The sequence below is a fragment of the Scyliorhinus canicula genome, chromosome 11 (assembly GCF_902713615.1).
Source record: "Scyliorhinus canicula chromosome 11, sScyCan1.1, whole genome shotgun sequence".
Classification (NCBI taxonomy): Eukaryota; Metazoa; Chordata; class Chondrichthyes; order Carcharhiniformes; family Scyliorhinidae; genus Scyliorhinus; species Scyliorhinus canicula.
The window spans coordinates 31,363,996-31,378,059 of record NC_052156.1 but is presented as its reverse complement, the minus strand read 5'-3'; the positions used below and the strand labels follow the sequence as shown (position 1 = coordinate 31,378,059).

General features: G+C 44.5%; 1 protein-coding gene across 5 annotated transcripts in view; it reads left to right on the top strand.

Moving 5' to 3' along the window:
* The window catches only part of iqsec1b (IQ motif and Sec7 domain ArfGEF 1b), a 577,194-nt gene that overhangs the window by 386,589 nt on the left and 176,541 nt on the right, over positions 1–14,064 (top strand). Inside the window, exon 1 of one of the 5 annotated variants that reach the window (XM_038812713.1) lies at positions 4,175–4,537. The exons of the other annotated variants lie outside the window; for them this stretch is intronic. Within the exon in view, the coding sequence (XP_038668641.1) occupies positions 4,491–4,537 (47 nt within the window). The 5' untranslated portion in view covers positions 4,175–4,490. Of the gene's footprint in view, positions 1–4,174; positions 4,538–14,064 lie in introns of those variants that run through there. 5 annotated transcript variants of the gene reach the window in all.

The following is a 14,064-nucleotide window of genomic DNA, read 5'->3' as shown; positions in this document are numbered from 1 at the left end:
CAATTGCTAGAATTCGATGCAAAGAATTGTTATAGAAATTACGTGTAAACTAATGTTTTTGGAAATGTTCATCTGCGTAACTCTAGTATCTTAATGGATACAACAGTTCTGGCAGAACCAACCTTAGACAATGCTCAATCAATTTCCCTAATAAACAATGAAGTCATGAGAAACTGTTCTTGACCATCAAAAATAAATCATTGTTTTAGGGGCACTCCCATTTAATAATATGTTTAAATCCATCCTTGGCGACATATGTTCAAAAATGAATGTTACTAGCTTTCCCGTTGCCAACAATTTCTAAAATGTGTGCTGTTATCTTTGAATTGCCATAAACAGATGAACCGGGCTTAATTATGCATGAAAGTCTCAGAATTATTTATGTTGTTTATTCTGACTGATTTCCGAAGACTGCATGAAAGGGTAATGTACTTGCTTGCCTGGAAGCAGAAGGCGTTAACCGCAAAGGGCTGACCATCAATGCATTTTGCATTGTGTACTGAAAAGTTTACCATTTTCTTACAATGCAATAATCATTTTTAAAGGGGAATCATAGAATTTACAGTGCAGAAGGAGGCCATTCGGCCCATCATATCTGCACCTGCCCTTGTAAAGAGCACCCTACTTAAGCTCAGGCTTCCACCCTATCCCTGTAACCCAACCTAACCTTTTGAACACTAAGGGGCAATTTATCATGGCCAATCCACCTAACCTGCACATCTTTGGACTGTGGGAGGAAACTGGAACATCCAGAGGAAACCCACACAGACGCTGGGAGAACATGCAGACTCCGCACAGACAGTGACCCAAGCCAGGAATCAAACCTGGGACCCTGGAGTTGTGAGGCAGTAGTGCTAACCACTGTGCAACTGTGCTGCCCACGGGAAGTGAGTCTTACTTTAAATATAAATAGTTTATTCAAACAAAGCAATTTTGAACCACATGCCGTGTTATCAAAATTCTGTGCCCATCTTGGTGGCATTTGTTTTCCAGATAGAAAATGCATAGATTATTTTAGTTTGCACTTCACTCCAGAACATGGGACTGGATTTGATCTTGGGGCTGAGTTCAAGTGGGCCCTGTTTTAGCAGTTGCGAAGGCCTTAACATATAAGACAGGAATCACAAATTGATGGAAGACGTAAATGCTCTTTGAAAGGCGGATCAGGTCTGTATAACTGACCTGATCTGAAGTTTGAAAAAATATTCTGCTCTTTAAACTTTAAACCCCTGCCGTGGCATCGCTGCCTCTAGAATCTCTTGAGGATCTATCCTTGGACCCATCCTCTCTCTCATTTACATGTTACCCAGGGTGATATCATCCAAAAACCCAATGTCAGGTTCCACGTTGGGGACTTTCAGCTCCACCTCACCAGCACCTCTCTCGAAAGTGTCAGACTGCTAGTATAATTCCAATACTGGAATGACAAAAGTTTCCTCCAACTAAATACTGGATAGACCAAAGTTATTGTTTTTAGTCCCCACCTAACGTGATTCCTGAGCCACCAACAGCTTCCCACTCCTTTTGATCTGAACCAGACCATTCTCAATATTGGCTTCACATCTGACCTTGCAATGAGCTTCTGACCCCCACATCCACATTACAGCCAAGTCTGCTGGCTCCCATACCTCAACTCATCTGGTGAAACCCTCATTCATGCCTTTGTTACCACTAAACGTGATTATCCCAATTTACTCATGGCCAGCCTCCACATTCTACCCTCTCTACACTTGAAAGCATCCAAAAGCATGATGTCCGTCTCCTAACTTGCGCCAGGTTGCGTGCTTGTTGACCATCAGCTCTGTGCTTGTCGACCTACATTGGCTCCTGCTCTAACAATGTTTTAGTTTTAACATTTTCACCTGCGTTTTGAATGCCTCATTGGTTTTGGCCCTCCCTTTCTCTGTAATCTTCCCCCAGCCTGTTATTCTTCAGGATCTCCATTAACCCACCGCCCCCAAATCTGGCATCTGGCACATACCTGATATTAACTGCTGGCCAATGACGGTCATCATTTCAGCTGCCTAGGCCCAAGGCTCTGGAATTCTCATTCATAACCTGTCTATTCTCTTCTAAGGTGCATTTTACCTACTTGGAACATATTACATTCAAACTTTTTCCCACTTCTGACGAAAAATCATCAACCTGAAACCAGAACTCGTGTCTCTGTCTACTGATGCTGCCAAACTGGCTGAGTATGTTCTGGTTTTATTTTTGAGTCACCACCATTGACATATTAAGATAACTGGCCTGAAATGACTGGTGTTATCCCCTTTAGGGGATTAGGGACAGCCAATAAATGCTGGTCCAGCCGGTGACATCCACCTCCCGTAAAATTCATTAAAAAAAATTATCTTTTTTGAACAGGACGGTGACATTTGCAGATTTTCGGGTCCTCTTGGAAGACCGTGAACAGAGTCTCTGCAATTCACATCTTTCCCTCTCAGCAAACCATTCGAACCTGGTGACTCCTCTATTTTGCACATTGCCACCTTTTGAACATCAACTCTTTCTCTATTTTATCCTGTGCAATCTCTGTACTGCCTCTTCTACTGTGACTATTTTTTGTGAGGACAGATATTAACATCCAGGGGGGGTTACCATTGACCAGAAACTGAATTGGACCAGCGATATAAACACTGTGGCTACAAGAGCAGGTCAGAGGCTAGCAATACTGCAATGAATAACTCACTGATTCCCCAAAGCTGTCCACAATCTAGAAGGCAAAAATCAGTGTAATGGAGTGGAGTACTCTTTCCCCTTGCCTATTTGAGTGCAGCTCCAATAACTTTCAGGAGGCTTAACACCATGCAGGACAAAGCAGTCCACTTGATTGGCACCCTACCCATCATCTTCAAAATTCACTCCCTCCACCATTGCAACAGTGTGTACCAACCATAGCAGAAACTCACCAAGCCTCCTTAGATGGCACCTTTCAACAACATAACCATAACCACCTGGAAGGACAAGGGCAGCAAACACATGAGGTGGGATCCTCCGTCCATCCAATGGTTTCCTATTGTGGGCACCCCTACGCCTTCAGGAAATTAGTGGGCGTGAAGTGTGCTGCCAGTGAAGCGGAGGATCCCGAAGGACAATCCAGCTCATGGCAATGGCATCATGTGGAAGTTCCTCTCAAAGCTACCCACCATCTTGACTTCGAAATACATTGCCGTTCCTCCACTGTCTCTGGGTAAAATTCCTGGAACTCCCTCCTTAACAGCACTGTGGTTTACCTACGCTATGTGGACTCCAGCAGGTTAAGAAAGCACTTTCTCAAGGGCAATTAGGGGCGGGCAATAAATGCTGCCCTAGCCAACGATGCCCACAGCCCCAAGAATTAATATTTTTAAAATACAGTAGGTAGTAACCTCAGCAGCCACAAGAAGATTGCCACCTTGGCTATTAATGAGGAACAATTTAAAATAAAATTGACGCCTGACAGTTTTAATGAATTATAATTTATTCACTTAAGCAAAATGTGAGTAGTTTTATATTTACCAAAAGAATATATACTTCAGAGAGCTCTTTAAAAGTATACAAAATATTTTATCTCGTACTAAATTATCAGCAAATAGCACTGTTTACGTAAATGGAAAAATGGAACATTCTGGATGTTTTGGGAAGGGTTCAATGAAACATTCCAGTTGCAATATTTGTGAACTCTGACAGCTGCTGATGTGCTCTGACAATCTGTTCTGATGACTTTGCTGCAAGTTACAGTAGCCTAAAGTCCAGTCCGTGTTTTGCAGTCTTATTACTTAAACTTTTACTGGAGGGATTGTTGAGCAAAATGCTTCCAGATTTGGATTCATAATGCTCTAAATATATTAATTTTTGCACTCTGAAATTGTGAAATCTTTAAGTAGTGACTTCACTGATGCAAACAATTTGTAAAACCACAATTTACAGTTTCTTGTCAAATGTTTTATGGGAAAATGCAGAACTATTCGTCATTAGCTACATATGTAATGTTTTATCATACTAGACAAGTTAGAAATGCAGGCAGCTGCGAGGGTAAACTGTCCTCACCAGATGATTTAGGGTGTATTGTTGAATGCTCGCTGTCTTCTGGAAAGTGATATTCAGGGGCCCCACAGTCAGTCAGCTTTACCCAATGGTGAACTCGACAGTCAAACCTCATAGGACTGTTTGGACTTTTACCTTACTTGGTAAATTGTGAGCGTCATGCATTTTCACTTTCGGCATTGTTTTCAACGGTCAACAAAATGTGGATCAGGGAAACAATTCCACGTCGCCAAGTACAATGAGAAACAAAACGAAGTAACTCTGTACTGTTTTCTCGTTTTATGCTTTGTGCATTTTCCTTAAAAGAAGTTGCGGTGGAAATTAGTTCATGTCTGTGAGTCATTAACTGGCTGCACCAGGAAATCATTTGCTTGCTCTTGAAAGCAGCCTTTTTCTCTGCTGCAATCATCGAACTCCAGCGTCCACAAGAATAAAATGCTGAAATTGGCAATGCCAATGCCATGTGGAATCTAATGTGGAAGTACTGCATCTCTGTGAGGACAATCAGGTACGACATCAAGCTCATTTATCTTTTGGTGTGACAGAATTACATGTGGATCACATTCCAGGATTTGAATCCTCTTGAAGATTTTGTTTCTCTCCGGAAAAACAGGCTGATCGTCTATAGAATGGGGTGACGCTGTTTAGTTGTTGGCAAATATAGAATTCTTGCGGTTTAATGTACAATTTCTTTAGGCAGATGGCTTCTAATTGTGTGCCTGGCCTAGATGTGCAGATTTCTTATTGCTTCCTTGGTAAATTCACTGGCCATGATGGTGCTGAGCTGTACAGATCAAGAAGTACAAGTTTTAAGTCTTGATGATGGGGGCAGCACTAGGGCCACTACAATTGATTTCAGTACCATGACCGAGTAAGAAAAAATATATATGCCACCGTTCTCGTGAGTGCTGGAATAGGCTCTGATTCGATTCCTTCCACAGTTGAAACAAACTTTCAATGTTTGTTTGGGGGGGGGGGGGGGGGGGGGGTTGTTCCAGGGACTCGGCCCACTTGGAAGGTGGGCGGCTAGGAAAAACATGGAGAAAGAGGCCATGCCAGTTCCCCGATGTGTTCCTGCCTCCTCACACTTTTCCTGGAAGTTTCAATGCAGTGGCGGCAACCTGCCTGGCAACAGTGAGAATTATTCAATTAAGGCCCATCAGCAACCAATCAGCAGCAATTTTCTGGAATAAATGAGATATTCCGTAGGGCCCCCTCCCCGCTGGGTATCAGGAGATGCAGAGTGGGCGGTTGGAGCATTGAGGCAAATAAATTAAATATACCCACTTAAGATGCAAATTGGCAAGCTTGAGGTCCACCGCAGGCAAAGACTTGAAATTTGTTTCCAATCTCCTGGAGACTGCAATAAGAAATAGTGCTGGTGTTAGGAAGTGGAATTCAATGCGTGTAGCCGTTTCACTCCATTTTGTGCACTCCATTTTGTGCATTCATCTTGCATTTCCTGCACACGAGCAGCACGCCGTCTGCATACACAGGCTGCATCAGCCTTGCAGTATCATGTGCTGACTTACCCTCTCGCCTGAACAGCGTGTCACCAGTCCCTCACTGGACGCCATTCCCAGAGGTGGCTTCTTAATTAGGCGCATCTGTAAAATTACCCCAGGAGGCGCACTGCCACTACACATGAGATTGGGACCTCACAATCATCCCGACTGCTGAATATTTTTACAGTTTGAAAGATTCAATCCTTTGAGTTAAATGTGAGACATGAGGAATGGTGCTGAACTTGGGGTGTCAAAAGGCACCTGGTCTCCATGGGCCTGTGCATTTGAGTGAGTAAGTGTGTTCAGAAAACTGCCGCAAGGAGATTTTGAAACAACTGTTGTGAAGTTGACAATTTCATGCAATTAGATTTTTATTATGGTATGTATAAATACATTGAGCAGTATTGAGCATTACCTCTCACACTGCTTAGAATCTGCAATGATGTCGCCAAAGGAAGTCATAAGAGATTCGAACTATTTCCATTGAAATGGACTGTGGGTGAGAGTTAAAGGTTTGGGTTTAATTACACTTTAGGATTTAAGTTATACATGGTTTCTTTCTTTATTCCAGTTCTTTTTCATGTCACATGGTAGGAGAAAAGATTAGCAAACTATTCCTAAAGAGTTGGCAATAGCACACTTTTGTGATATGAGAGCAGTCCTTTGTCCTTGAGGAAGCATTTGATCTCCTGTGGTTTCTGAATAGTGCAACAAAGAGTATTTGGACCCATGATAAATAAAGACCAGTATTCTCTGTTTGGGATACTGTGGGCTGGATTCTCTGTTTCAACGGCTAAGTGCCAGCACCAGCGGAGCATGTGTGTTCTTTTACGACCAAAAAATCTGCGTGAAACTGACACCGATTCCTGGACCGGTGAGGGGCTAGACCGGTGCGGGTGAAACTCCTCCTGCGTCAAAAATGGCAAGAGAATGGCTGGGTCCTGGGCCGCGCATGCGACGGCTGACGACCTGCAGTGGTCAGACCGTACAACATGGTGCCTGCTGTGCGAGGACCTGACCCGCCATACCCCCTGGCCACCCCCCACCAGTCCCCCCCAGCACTCGCCGAAGCCTCTCCCCTAGCACTAGCAGAAGCCTCCCACCTCCCCCCCCCCCCCCCCACCCCAGCCAGCAGCACGGATCCCATCTTCTGAATGTGGCGGCGCTGGACCCAGTCCGCAGCCGGCACGCCGGATTTCTGCACGGCTGAAATGACACGTGTCAGGTGCTGTCTCGAATGCGACCCATCGGCGGCGGAGCATCGGGGGAGGGCAAGCCCGTGATGTGCCAACGCCTACAATGGCGCGTGCAGCACAATTATGCCATTTTGAAGGGGGTGGACTGGCGCCAGCCCCGATTTGGGCATCGGAACCCATTCTCCGCCCGATCACTGAATACGATTCCGTCGATGGCAATGGAGAATCCTGCCCTATGTTCTCCTGCCGGAGGTGAATTGCAACTGCGCTGAGAGCACAGATTAGGAAGCAGTTCACTGTCCTTCGCCATGCAAAGTTATGCATGGCGAGGATTGCGAGAGAACCAGTTGAGCTGCTGAGCCTTGTTTTGGGGAAAGTAGGTGTGGTTCTAACGTTGGACAAAATACTGAAGGGGATTCTGTGACTACCGATATCGGTGAATATTCAGGGCAGCTGTTGAGCATTCCTGACACTGGGTTAATATTTAAGATGTGTGATCACTGGGGAAGTAGCTGGCAGTCCATTTTTGTTCAGAATTGATGGCAGATTATTTCATTTCAATGGGTTGGATTTGCGCACAGTACATTCTGAAGGAAAACTGATGGCGAACCAACCAAGCAGCGATCATACCAGAAGGATGCCAGAATATATAAACTTCGACATGACCGATAATTGAGCAATCCGCCCCAAAAGGAAAGACAGACTGTCATCAGCTCTAACTTTGAAATTTCAGGATTTTACTCTATTTCAGTGATCAGTGTGATTAACTAAAAAAAACCTTTTATAAAATGCCACGTCTATCTCTAATAGATGCTGTCTGCTGTAAATAGGACATGAATCTGCTTTACAATGACGTCCTCATGAAAGAATGTCTAGAGCGTGCAAAGTACATATTCCAAACAGAACTGCTCCCGTTTTTTTTTTCATTAGTGTGTCTAGAATGAATGTCCAAGCTAGCAAACTGAGCCACACTTGGATTGAGTCCATCACTTCAACTTTTGGCTGGCTGTCTCAAACAAGTGAGGTAATGGTGAAACTGGAACCTTCAGCTGCTGATTGGGTGCCATTGTGTTCCTTTTTGTTTACTTGATTGTGTGGTTCTGTTTGGTTAGTCTGTCACCAGTTGTGCACTGGTGCAGTTGTCACCTGCATGACGTTTGTTTTCAAGGGGTAGTTGTGGATTTTGGGAGAGCAGAGGTTTTGGGAAATAGCAAAACTGACAAATCTCTGTACATGATCATGTTTCTAACAGACAGTAATATACAAATCTAAAACCTGGAGTCCGCCTATGAAGGTAGGAGGCAACTATAATCAACAGTATTGCGTATGTGGCTTGCATCAGTGGTTGCAGAAGTAGGAAACTGAATTAATTATGGCTCTCCTAAAGAGCTTCAACGCCAGTTTGTGACTAATTTTCTACTGTTTATTTCCATATAAACAAGTCCAACATATTGGTTTATTTTTGTTTGTTCCATTCTCTGCTGCAATTTTCCAGTGCTCTTCTATTTTAGTTTACGACGTTAGATTTTTTTTGACTAATATATAATGGTCCGTCTTGCTGTCGGAGGGCATATATAATGGCATCTGCTACATCTCCGATTTCCTCACACACAACTGGGTTTTTAATTGTTTTGAGTGGTAAATTGCTTTTCCTGTTATATATTTACGATCTAGATCTTGGTGTGAAGCAGACAGTTTCAAAGTTTGCAAATGATAGAAAACTGAGAAGCATTGTAAACTGTGAGCAGGACAGTGTCAAACATTAAAAGGACTTTGACAAGATGGTGGAGTGGACAGATAGGTGGCAGATGAAGTTCAATGCGGGGAAATGTGAGGTGATGCACTTTGCTAGAAAGAACATGTAGAGACAATGTGAGGGGTAAAATTCTTAAAGGGATGTGGGATTAGAGGGACCTGGTTGTATATGTGCATAAATAATTGAAGATGGCAGGAAAGGTGGAGCGAGCAGTCAATAAAGTTTATAGGGCGGGATTCTCTCAGCCCGGGGCCGGGCTGGAGAATCCCTGTGACCGGCACGAATCGTGCCACGCGAGGATTCTCTGCAGAGCGGAGAATCTGTGCCATTGGCGTCGGCGTGGCGCCAGTCAGGGACTGCTCTGGTTAGAGACCGCTTCATGGTTATCCATGAAGGCCCTGCCTTCTCAACCTTACCCGTTGCCTGAGGTGCTGTGACCCTTGGGTTAAGTCACCTCCATTGTGTTACATCACATTGTGCTCTCTCTCTCTCAAAAAGGGGAGAGCAGCCTATGGTTCTCGGGGACTATGGTGACTTTCATTTTCATATAGAACTTTGTTGTTGAGATGATAAACTGTGTGGTTTCAACCCTCCTCCTTTCAATCTGGAATTGCATTACTTCCCCAGAAATTGCATGGTTAATAGTTCCAATAGTAAGATTAAACATAAATCGCTTCAATAATTGCAGAACGGAGAAACGGTGCCATTGGCGCCGGCGTGGCGCCAGTCAGGGACCGCTCTACATGGCCGGCCCGCAGGATGGGCCGAGCGGCCGTTGTAAAAACGCCGAGTCCCGCCGGCGCTGTCCACACCTCTCCGCCGGTGGGAATTTGGCGTGGAAGGGTGGGGGGGCAGCCTGTGTTTGGGGGGATGGGGGGGGATCCAACGCTGGGGGGGCCTCCGATGTAGCCAGGCCCGCGATCGGCAGGTCGGCCTTTCTGGCCGGCGGCCCCTATAGTCCTGCGCCATGTTGCGTTGAGGCCGGCGTGTTGAATGAAGCCACTGCGCATGAGCGCTTTGGCACCGGTGCCACTCCACGTGAGGATCCTGCGGCGCCCATTTGATGCCGGGATCAGCAGCTGGAGCGGCATGAACCGCTCCAGTGCTGTGCTGGCTCCTGTAGGGGCCAGAATTGCTGATCCTGAGGTTGTGTGAACGCCGTTGGGAAACGCGAAGGCGTTTCTGACGGCGTCAACACTTAGACTCAGGATCACAGAATCCCGTCCATCGTACTCTGGACTTTATTAAGAGGGGCATAGAATACAAGAGCAAAGAGGTTATGCTGAACTTGTACAAGACGCTAGACATACCTCGGCTGGAGTATTGTGTGCAGTTCTGGGTGCCACAATATAGGAAGGATGTGAACAGGTTGGAGAGAGCGCAGAAGAGGTTTACAAGAATGGTTACAGGGATGAGAAACATCAGTTATTAGGATAGATTGGGGAGGTTGGAGCTGTCCCCCCTGGAGAGAAGAAAACTGGGAGGAGATTTGATATAGATGCTGAAAATCATGAGGGGGCTGGACACAGTAGATGATGAGAAATTGTTCCTGTTCATAAAAGAACCAAAAGCGAGAATGCACAGATTTAAAGTGATTTGCATAAGAAGCAAATGTGATGCAAAAATCACAGTGTGGTTTGGAACTTGAATGCACTGCCGGGAAGTGTGGTGGAGTCAGGTTCAACCTAGGCATTCATTAGGGCATTAGACGATTATTTGAATAGAAACCATGAGCAGGGCTAAGGGGAAAAGGCAGGGGGATGGCACTAAGTGATAATGCTCATTTGGAGTGACGGTGAAGACACAATGGGCCAAACACCCTCCTTCTGCACCATAAGAATTCTGTGACGTGTGAGTTAATTACGCTATGGCAAGGGGAACAGCTGAACCTGCGCAACTCCTTCACCTACCAGATGTAAGGATTGAGAAATAAGCAGAGGAACAATGGACAAAGTATAAAAATTAGTAGAGTGGGCATCAAATCAGGTACAAGACGAGGAAGAAAAGAAAACTGCATTGGGGATAAAGCAAGAAAGGAAAAGTACAATTTAAAACAATTTTAATATTTGTTAAATCTCTATGGATTTATACTTGAAGGAGTAAGCGTGTATGTTTGTCATAGTTAATTCCAGCGAATCAACCTCTGAAAACAAAGTTATAGGCTACTTGCACTTGTAAAGCAAAGACTGGAGCCTTTTATGGTACATTTTGTGAATACTTATTGTGCAAATATAGCAATTAACATCAATCAATATAATTGATTTGTAAAGCAGAACTCTTCACAAAAGCAGTAGTGGAGTAGCACAGCTCGTACAGCAATTTCTAGGTAATGTGACTTAACTGCACATTTACTCTCATGCTGTTTGCAGGACCATTTACACATAAAAAATGGGGAATGCCATTGGTCTCACTGCGACTTTGACAACAAACATGGAGCCATTATAAACCCTTTTTTGGACTACCGTATTTTTTGTGTATTTGCGTTCTGGGCACATGCTCAGATTTGTGCATTCTCTCCCATATACTCATGTGTTTTTTTCTAATCTTGCACATAAAAATATATGATGCCTTACTCCTCAACTATCCATTTGCATTAATTGACACATTCACATGGATAGGTTTATTCACTTACTTTAAAAAATATATATTTTTTACTTGGGTGTTTTCATAGAAACAAACAAAAGCAGAAGAAAAATCTTAGATTATAAATAACCAACATCCACTGCCCATTATCGCCCCTTCTCTCATCCTGCCGTTCACATTTTAACCCCCTTACCCCCACCTTTGCTCACCCCTTAATCCTCCTTAAAGAAGTCAGTGGACGGCTTCCACTTCCAAGCGAACCCATCAATCAACCCCCCTCAGGACGAACTTGACCTTCTCCAGCCTCGGGAATTCTGCCAGGTCACTCACCCACACCCCCGCTTTCGGCGGCTCCGAGTCCCTCCATCCAGGCAAGAAGTCTCCGGGCTATCAGGACAGCAAAGGCCAAGACATCAGCCCTCTCGCCCCCTGGTCTCCTGGGTAGTCCGACACCCCAAAGAGCGCTACCTCTGGACTGGGGGCTACTTTCACCCCCAGTGCCTCGGACATTATGTCCGCAAACCCCTGCCAGAACCTTTTCAGCTTCGGACATCCCAAAACATGTGGGCGTGATTTGTGGGCCTCCCGTGCACCGCCCACACCTATCCTCTACCCCCTGAAAAAGCAACCTACTCATCCGTGCTACCGTCATATGTACTCTGTGAACTACCATAAACTGAATGAGGCTCAGCCTTGCACGACGAGAATGGGATTTATTCACTTACTGTTTAAGATATTGTAAAACTGTTTTGCATGACGTATACTTGACATTTTTATCTTTCTTGCGCAACCATGCTACTTACCCTTGTTTGAGTAACGGAAAAAATTGGATACTGATGATGCATCTGAGCCAGCTGGCTGGAGGGCTGGTTCATTTCTTTTTCATTTAAAGTACCCAATGTTTATTTTCCCAAATAAGGGGCAATTTAGCGTGGCCAATCCACCTGCACTGCACATCTTTGGGTTGTGGGGGCGAGACCCAGACAGCCACTGGGAGGATGTGCAAACTCCACACGGAGAGTGACCCAGGGCTGGGATCGAACCCAGGTCCTTGGTGCCTTGAGGCAGCAGTGCTAACCACTGCGCCAGAGGCTGCCCTGTATGACTGGTTTATGATGTGGAGCGAGGCCAACGGTGTGGGTTCATTTCCTGTACCAGTTGAGGTTATCCATGAAGGCCCTGCCTTCTCAATCTTAACCCTTGCCTGAGGTGCTGTGACCCTTGGGTTAAATCACCTCCATTGTGTTACATCACATTGTGCTCTCTCTCAAAAAGGGGAGAGCAGCCTATGGTTCTCTGGGACTATGGTGACTTTCATTTTCATATAAAACTTTGTTGTTGAGATGATAAACTGTGAGGTTTCAACCCTCCTCTTTTCAATCTGGAATTGCATTACTTCCCCAGAAATTACATGGTTAATAGTTCCAATAGTGAGATTAAACATAAATCGCTTCAGTAATTGCAGAAAAATATGGATCGGTTGCATTTTTTCCTGTTTGTTCACTCTATTTATTCAATTATCCTTATCAATTTTCTTTGTTTTTAAAATCAATCTTTTAAATATTTTTTATTCATTTCCCTTCAAGTTTCCCCTTTATTTTATTCGTTGATGAGATTATCTCAAACGAACAATGGGATCACTGTACATCTGCATTGAAAGCTGCCATTGTGTTTTTGACAGCTACTGAATAATATTACGGGGTTAATGTTAGGACATCTGATGTGACACAATGCTGAGGCTGGGATTCAGTTGCACTGCAGGTTTGTGCAAAGCAACTCCACTAACTGTCAATCTCTCCTCCAAAATTCAAGCTGCTTGAGTGTTGACAGCAGGTCGAACCACTTTGTAGCAGAGGTACAATTGCCATGGTTGCTGCATAATTACGAGGCAGAGGTGTAGATCAGACCTTTGCCAAATAAAAGGCAGTAGGAGTTGGTTTTGCCCTTCAGTTTAATCCAGCCACCACTTAAGTAACTGTCAGTATTTCTGGGACCAGTCTTCCTAAAAGAAAGTTGCCTGATTTCCGAAATGGAGTTCCAGCGAATTTTAAAAAAGAATTTAAAAACTGCAAGCTGATGAATCCCGGCTAAGCAAAAAGAATGAGTTTGCTCATCAACTGAAATGATATCTGTAGCTCTAAATGTACTGTGTATTCTCCACCTTCTGTTAAGATTCCAGGTGTCAAATTCAGCAAGTTTAGTGGTGGGAGGGACACTTTGGATAATTTATTAATCCCCTAGCTTCAGTCTATTATTAATTAACTCCTGTTTATAAATCGGGATGCAGCCTAACGTTACACAAGAGACCGCATCAACCTTGATTGTCAACAGGTTGTTTATTTTTTTTTGCTGAACATTTCTGTCGAAGAGATGGGAGAATCCATCGTGACCCACTACCATTTTGAAGGACAAGGGGAGCAGGTGCATGGCAACATCATCACCAACGTTCCCCTCCAAGCCATTGACACCCTGACCTGGAAATATATCGCTGTTCCTTCACTGTTGCTAGTTCGAAACCCTGGAACTTCCTCCAGAACAGCACTGTGGGTACACTTAACACCACATGGACTGCAGTGGTTCAAGAAGGCAGCTCACCACCACCTTCTCAAGGACGGTAAGAAGTCTTACAACACCAGGTTAAAGTCCAACAGGTTTGTTTCAAACACGAGCTTTCGGAGCACTGCTCCATTCAACTGAGGAAAGAGCAGTGCTTCGAAAGCTCATGTTTGAAACAAACATGTTGGACTTTAACCTGGTGTTGTAAGACTTCTTGCTGTGCTCACTCCAGTCCAACGCCGGTATCTCCACATCATGGCTTCTCAAGGACGGTGAGGGATGGACAATGAATGCTGGCCTGGTTGGCGAGGCCGACATCCCTTGAATGAATAAAATAAATAGTCAGTTTGGTTCCGCAATGGTACTCTTTAATGTTAATCTTATTTTGTGAATAATGAGAAGCTGAGCACCGAGGCATTGCTACATTTTCAGAGATAGT